General features: G+C 41.6%; 2 protein-coding genes across 2 annotated transcripts; one reads left to right on the top strand and one right to left on the bottom strand.

Annotated features, from left to right (window-relative positions):
- Positions 1-676: 676 nt before the first annotated feature.
- LOC311119745 (calpain-1 catalytic subunit-like) lies at positions 677-2806 on the top strand. The gene is made up of 4 exons (XM_084194406.1): positions 677-750; positions 930-1046; positions 1256-1314; positions 1669-2806. Exons 1-4 carry the CDS (start codon positions 711-713, stop codon positions 1693-1695), a joined length of 243 nt encoding a protein of 80 aa, XP_084050532.1. The 5' UTR covers positions 677-710; the 3' UTR covers positions 1696-2806.
- A 223-nt stretch (positions 2807-3029) lies between these two features.
- Positions 3030-7226, bottom strand: LOC311119744 (purine nucleoside phosphorylase-like). Its single transcript, XM_084194405.1, has 6 exons — positions 6954-7226; positions 5232-5401; positions 4912-5015; positions 4367-4542; positions 4038-4228; positions 3030-3888 (listed from the first exon to the last, which is right to left on the bottom strand). The coding sequence occupies exons 1-6, from the start codon at positions 6974-6976 to the stop codon at positions 3665-3667; spliced, it is 888 nt and encodes a 295-aa protein (XP_084050531.1). The 5' UTR covers positions 6977-7226; the 3' UTR covers positions 3030-3664.
- Positions 7227-7542: the final 316 nt, after the last annotated feature.

Here is a 7542-nt window from a genome sequence, read left to right as displayed (position 1 = left end):
TTAAACTGAGCCTTCTCTCTCTTCATTAGTTCCTTGTCTAGTATCAGTAGAGCCATTCCACTAGTTTCTCATCTCTGTCTTCTTACTCTCTCTCTCTCTCTCTCTCTCTCTCTCTCTCTCTCTCTCTCTCTCTCTCTCTCTCTCTCTCTCTCTGTCTCTCTCTGTCTCTCTCTCTCTCTCTCTCTCTCTCTCTTCTCTCTCTGTCTCTCTCTCTCTCTGTTCTCTCTGTCTCTGTCTCCCTCTCTCTCTCTCTCTGTCTCTGTCTCCCTCTCTCTCTCTCTCTCTCTCTCTCTCTCTCTCTCTCTCTCTCTCTCTCTCTGTCTCTCTCTCTCTCTCTCTCTCTCTCTCTCTCTCTCTCTCTCTCTGTCTCTCTCTGTCTCTGTCTCTCTCTCTCTCTCTGTCTCTCTCTCTCTCTCTCTCTCTGTCTGTCTCTCAATTCAATTCAATTTCAATCAATTTCAATCTCTCTCTCTGTCTCTCTCTCTCTCTGTCTCTCTCTCTCTCTCTCTCTCTCTCTGTCTCTCTCTGTCTCTCTCTCTCTCTGTCTCTCTCTCTGTCTCTCTCTCTCTCTCTCTCTCTCTCTCTCTCTCTCTCTCTCTCTGTGTCTCTGTGTCTCTCTCTGTCTCTCTGTCTCTCTCTCTCTCTCGCTGTCGCTCTCTCTCTCTCTCTAGACTATATTCCGTCAATTTGACCTGGACAAGTCAGGCACCATGAGTTCCTATGAGATGAGGATGGCCCTGGAGGCTTCAGGTAAATACAGCCCAGTCCCTCCTTTCCTCAAACCACAATCCAGTTCCTTTGTAGTGTTTCATCACTATTTGTCTTCAACCATACAACCAGGACACCTGACGTCTGACCCACTGTACTTTATGAAAGCATATGTAGCTTTTAAATGGTTCCCACCTTTGGTCTGTCTGCTATTTCCCCAGGGTTCAAGCTGACAAACCACCTGTTCCAGCTGATCATACTGCGCTACACTGAGGATGACCTGGCAGTTGACTTTGACAACTTTGTTACCTGCCTTGTCAGGCTGGAGACCATGTTCAGTGAGTCATTTTCTCATATTTCCATACTTTTGTTAAGTCCTTGTATTAATAAACGTACTTCAAATTGGCCATCAAACAATACTTGTCATAGTCTTGATTGTTTGCGAATAATGAAATATATTTACATGATTGTATTACGTACTGTACATTTATGAGTGCTTGAAAACAGGATAGCAATTTCTTACAATTCTCTCTCCACTACTTTGCAGAGACCTTCAAGACGTTGGATACAGATGCTGATGGAGTCATACAACTCAACTTCTTCCAGGTCTGAAGATCTCACATTTCTATCTCTCATCTGTTTACGAGGTGTATACAGGAACCAGTGGAGCCTGCTAAGGGGAGGACGGCTCATAGTAATGGCTTGAATGGAGTCAATGGAATGGTATCAACCAATGTAAACCACGTTTGATACCATTCAATTGACTCCATTCTAGCCATTATTATGATTCGTCCTCCCCCTCAGCAGCCTCCACTGACAGGAACAGGGAGAGAGATTTGTTTCTATCTATCCCCTCTGTAGAGTAGAGGAAAGTTGGGATTTGTTTTTGCAGTGGTCAAATTGTTTACCTCCATTCCCTCTCTCTCTCTCTCTCTCTCTCGCTCCACCTTCTCTCTACAGTGGATCACCCTGACCATGTTTGCCTAGAGATGGACTGACCCAGTGATGTTATTGCACCAGGCTGCACTAATGTCATTTTAGAAGTGCCTTTCCCTGGCCCCTCCTCTCCACGCTGCAGAGGTCCATGGATTTTAAAACTCTTGTAATGTTTACAACATTTAGAATGGGGGTCATCATGTGCCAAAGCATTGCCTGTTACCTTAGAAACACAGGGAGACAACTCTACTCACAGGGGGGCCATAACATAGAAGAAGTTGGTGGGAGATTTTGATACTGACTAAACTTTTTGTTAACGACTTGTGCCAAATTTCATTAATGCCTTGTCATATTTTCAACATGGCAGCTTCCTTTTAGCAGCCATGTTGGGGCCTGTGTTTGTTTCAGTAATAGGCTATGGGGTGGTGGTGTTAGTATGGAGTTTGCTGTGTCAAATGATTTTCTCTGCAGAGAGAGGGCAAAGCGCTGTTGTTTTTTGGAAGTACTTGATCATCCTTAGAGGATTGAATCACCCGCATGAGAGTTTTATCATAGTCGGATATATCAATACTTTTCAATGGAAAAACCAACAATATCACTGTAATGCTGCATACTCAACTTGATATCCTTTTTTTTTATGGATGCCACAGAGACTTCAAGGATATACCTTTATTTTATCGATAATTTTTTTACTGTTGAAGGGGAACATAAATCAATGTCTTTTTATTTTACTATTTGGGATGTTGGTTATAAGGGATGACTGGTTTGATTGGAATAGCAGGCCTCAACCTGATGCATGTAATGTCAGATGTCTTGATGTAGGGGAGCTATGTAACCTCTGTTAAGGTAGAAAATGCACTTACCTTGCCAGAAAGAGAATTAAATAAACCTGTGAAAGGATAGAGATGGAGCCATTTTCCCATCTTGCCAAATATACTATGATACTGAGGGAACCAGAAGCAGTATGACACTCATATTGCCATTACACTATAGTTTACATTTTCTGTGTAGATGAATGCCAAAATGTCTTAAATGCATTATGCAATCACATGACTGTTGTTTACCATGTACACTCTGGACTTGTTATGCCATCTCTATCATGATCTAACTTCTCTATTTCTATCTTTGCAAAACTTTAATAAAAACTTTCTGAACACAATTATATTAATGTGGATATGTCATAATTTGGGTTTTGAGCGAGGCTAAAATATGTTATAAAATCAATATCAGACTCATGGAATGAGTCCCATTGTAAATACTGTATATCAACCCGTGAAGAATTCTCAAGTTACTTCCTCAATCTTTTCTAGACAACATTTTACACAGAAGTGAGTGTCATCGACCAATAAACTGCCCAATCGCCCCCAATTAAACAGAAGACTTGATCACGTTCATAAATATAACCTTTAGTAGCCACATTCATATAAAAAAAAGAACAAGTGCAGAAATAATACTTTACGATGGCTAATGTACATCTATAGTCAGGATACACACATTAAGACATGTACAGCAGATTCATCGCTTTCTCATTGTTATGTTAAATCGAGACATTTACACCTGCAGATCAATATTAAATTAACACTATTAACTTCTAATAGACAATAATAATAATAAAAATAATAGCAACAATAAAAAAAAACAATAATAACAAAAATAGAATTGTTTAGAAAATAGGAAGAATGTTTTAAAAAGAGAGAGGGACTCAACAACTGTAAGGCGTCAGCCATTAAGTGACTGTTCCACGCAGCTCTCAGATCAGGCACTGTAAAGTCAAACGCAGATCATTGGGTTTCATAGCTTTAAGGAGGTCGGTTTCTAGTGACCCAGGGCCAGTTTCACAATATAAATATAATTCCTAGAAGGGAAATAGCCCCTCAGACCACGGCAATTTGACTGCCTCTTCATGGGTACACTCAAAATGTCTGCCAGTCCACCCGTCAGCTACCCATTGACTTGAATTGGGATTCCCGTTGTGGGAATTATATTTCTATGAGATTGGTGGTTGGTTCCATTCGTTCGTTTAGGCATTGGTGTTGTTGTTGTTGTACTCCATGCGGGTGACCATGGTAGAGACCAGTTTCTGCAGCTGGATGGCGCGGTGCTGGGCTGTCTCCAGGACTTCCTTGTGGTTGGCCTTTTCCTCACTGTCGTAGTCCATCACAGACTTGTTGGAGATCAGGGACAGGGCGAACACACGCATGCCGCAGTGACGCGCTACAATCACCTCATGAACTGTACTCATGCCTGAGGGAGGGAGAGAGAGAGAAAGAGCTGCATCAACTATAGGTTTACTCAATATAAGAGAACAATTTTAGTTCAATACTTCCAATGCATTGTGAAGGTGTTGTGATTAAACTATTCCAAGGAGGGAGGCATGGAGAGATGAGACGTACCGACAGCGTCAGCTCCCAGTTTGTGCAGCATGCGACACTCCGCGATGGTCTCGAACGAGGGCCCACCCAGGACACAGTACACACCCTCACGCAGGAAGTCACCGTAGCCCAGTTCCTGTCCCACATCCACAGCCAGCTGCTGCAGCTCTCTGTTGTACGCATCAGACATACATGGGAACCGCACGCCAAACCTAGGAGAGAGGGAGAGAGGGAGAGAGGGGGAGGGTTACACCTCAATGCCACATAACTATTGCGCGTGCAAACAAGTTCAACAAAATGATCTCTCTGTCACACACACACACACACACACACAAGCTTTCCAAGCCAACCTCTCGTCGTTAGGTCCAGCCAGTGGGTTGTTGCCAGCGAACCCAGGCATGTTGATGTGGTCTTTCATGATCATGATGTCTCCCACCTTGAAGTCCTGGTTGAGAGCGCCAGCAGCGTTGGTCAGGATGACCGTCTCTACACCCAGCAAGCTGAAGATACGCATGGGCAGGGTGATCTGGAACACAAATACATGGTCAATACATCACAAATACACTGGTATAACACATCACTATGTACAGCTAATACATGGATATTCTAATGTAGGATTCGTGATGCTAAGTTTGTATTCTCAAAACTTCAATATCTAACATCGACTGATTTTTTTTGGGTAAAACAATTCATACATGACACATGGAAGCGTAAAAAAACACATAGTTCCAATGTGGTCATATGTTATCTGTATTTAACTAGTGTTGTAAAGCAGATTGCCCCTAATAAAGGAAAAATAAAGAATCTATCTTCTCTACTTATCATGTGAAGTAATCAAAAGAGCACTGGATGTCTGAGTGCTACAGTAGGTAGCAAACAGACATGATAGCCGTACCTTCTGGATGGCGTATCCCTCGTAGAGGTGGAAACGTCCCTGCATACACACACATGGCCTTCCCTTCAGCATCCCGAACACCAGGCGACCAGCATGGCCATCCACTGTAACACACAACCACCAATTAGAATGCACCGGCGACGCACTGCAACCAATCAGAAAACATCTTATGGAACCATGTGTTTTTCCATAGGCTATAACTTGAGTTTTCCCTGGTTAGATGACACAACCAAGAGAATCTTAGACCTACACATGGCACTATACATCTGCAATGCCGATTCACCAAATAAGAAAACAAGTTGACAGACATAATATTTCACCTGTGCTCTGGGGGAAGTTGGGAATGTCCTTGTAGTTGAAGGCCACCTGGTCTTTCAGCATGTCTGCCAGTCCTCCCATTCCTGAACCACAAACGATGCCCACTAGAGGGCGAACAGAGGTCTGGGCCAACAGCCAGTTTGCTGTGGCCTTGCAGTCCTCATAGATGTTCCTGAAACACAGAGGAGCAAGATATATGTTAGAATAAAATACTTACTTATACTTTATAATAAAACCAATGGATGTCATGGTCAATGTTATCATGACACATAGCTGATATGCCATGGCATGTGTCAGAGTGTCTATGGGAAGTTGAAGTGTGTGTGTGTGTGTGTGTGTGTGTGTGTGTGTGTGTGTGTGTGTGTGTGTGTGTTGTATGTGTGCTTATTAAACAAATGTTTTTCTGAGCAGTAATCTAAAACTGTGTGTTAATAAGGGTGCGCCTCCCGAGTGTGGTCTCTTCTATGGACACATACACACATTCCTTCAGAGTCACACTGGAGTCATGATGCCTCAGCCTAACCATAACCATAAACATAAACCTGAGACCACCTCTTTTATGAGGCTATATAGTTAATTCAAGGTGCAATATGTAACTTTTTGGGTGACCAAATTCACACAGAAATGTGTGTTATAGACTGGTCATTCTCATTGAAATGTGCACTATGTGCGCTATTTCTTTGCTTCCTGTTCTCAAGTTTAGTTTGGGTTTTGTACATCAGCTTCAAACAGCTGAAAGTACAATATTTTGGGTTTTGGAAAATATATTTCACAGCAGTTTAGATGGTACAATGATTCTCCACACTTTAATTGCTTGTTTTGTCACATAAACAGAAATTGGGCGAACTATTCGAATTTTAGCAACCAGGAAATGGAGGAGCGATTTCTGAATAGTGCATCTTTTAATTTTCATAAATTGTGAAATATAGGCCTTCAGAATAGGAAGTGTGAATTACATTTGAAGGGAATTTATAAATATTAAGGTTCAGTATATTGGTTTATTTTTGGACAAAAATACAGAAATTATTTAATCAAATGTTATCCTAAAATAAAATAAATAACTATTTAGATTTTTCTCAAAAACTATATATATATATTTTTTTTTAAAGCAGCACATCTGGTTATTCGTTCTCGGAAATGATTTAACCCGCGCGTCCCCCGCTTCCCCAATCCCATTCACGGATGCGACAGGACTCCCTAAAAACCCACCTCACACCCGTAGCCTTCACAAAATCCTGTCCGGCAGCCAAGGTGCGCCGTGACGTAGGCTATTCTAAAACAGTATGCTATTCTGCTTCAATACATAGCCTTCATTTTTTTCTATACGAAATATGATTTCAAGTCTATCGTATAATTTCGATGAAAAGATCAAACTCAAATTGAAGAGCATGCCCCCCAGACTGCGCACGTCACATCTGCTGCCCATCGCACATGTAAATCGCCAGAGCCACACCAACCCATTTCTGGCGTTTCATCTAAAAATAAACACACTACTATGTCCTCCACGTGCACACTTGACCATGTGCGATACTAGTCCTACAGTAGCACCACGTTTGAATAAAAAGTAGCGGGTGAGTACTGTTAGGTAAATAAAATAAATAAAGGTCAAATAGAACGATAGAATGATGCAATTTCCTCTTACGCAGTTGCCCGCGGAGCAAGATGTAAGGAGCGCGTCTAGAACATGAATGGAATGAATGAAATAATAGCCTTAGGCTACTCACCCGGTGCTTGACTCTGGAAACATTATGAAAAGTAATGTGACTAGAATCCTCTCAAAAGCAGCGATTTATCAATTGGCTCAATGTAACCGCAAAATATAGACTTGACTGGCGGCAAAACTTCAAGCGGAAAATAATCCTTAAAAAATAAATGAAAGACTTAAAATAAATAAATGTAAGTGGTACTTATAATAATGTTATATAATCTAAATGGTCAAATTGTTCATTTGAAAATCGTTGAGATGTACAGTAGTCTTCCAGTGAACCGTTGTATCTGATAAGTGTACAGTCAACAGTGTAATTATAGACGGAGACCTTCTCGGTTAACCCTCCCCCTGGGTGACGCAAATACATCCGGACGTTTGGATTGGACCACGCAGCACAACTTCTTAAACTACGCAATTCTGGACAAAAAGAATGCACTGTGACTATGGGAAAAATGTTCCATGTCTGTTTGAGTTAGTTTATTCTCACCCAAACCCTGACACACCCTTCAGAATGCTCGGCACGTTAGAAGGTTCAAATAAATATTTGATCAATCAAGGCTACTGCCTGTAGGCTATGGCATGTGTCACATGAGTAGTCTACTGTT

The sequence above is a fragment of the Coregonus lavaretus genome (assembly GCF_964263955.1).
Source record: "Coregonus lavaretus genome assembly, contig: HAP1_SCAFFOLD_9551, whole genome shotgun sequence".
Lineage (NCBI taxonomy): Eukaryota > Metazoa > Chordata > Actinopteri > Salmoniformes > Salmonidae > Coregonus > Coregonus lavaretus.
This window is presented reverse-complemented; position numbering and strand designations above follow the sequence as displayed.

What these genes read in the sequence shown, in the direction of transcription:
- LOC311119745 (XM_084194406.1), top strand. Translation starts at nt 711, where the DNA reads ATGAGTTCCTATGAGATGAGGATGGCCCTGGAGGCTTCAG. An exon ending in GATGGCCCTGGAGGCTTCAG is followed by an intron (nt 751 to 929) that starts GTAAATACAGCC and finishes CTATTTCCCCAG; the next exon opens with GGTTCAAGCTGACAAACCAC. An exon ending in TACAACTCAACTTCTTCCAG is followed by an intron (nt 1,315 to 1,668) that starts GTCTGAAGATCT and finishes TTCTCTCTACAG; the next exon opens with TGGATCACCCTGACCATGTT.
- LOC311119744 (XM_084194405.1), bottom strand. Translation starts at nt 6,976, where the DNA reads ATGTTTCCAGAGTCAAGCACCGG. An exon ending in TTTCCAGAGTCAAGCACCGG is followed by an intron (nt 5,402 to 6,953) that starts GTGAGTAGCCTA and finishes TCTGTGTTTCAG; the next exon opens with GAACATCTATGAGGACTGCA. An exon ending in CAACTTCCCCCAGAGCACAG is followed by an intron (nt 5,016 to 5,231) that starts GTGAAATATTAT and finishes TGTGTGTTACAG; the next exon opens with TGGATGGCCATGCTGGTCGC.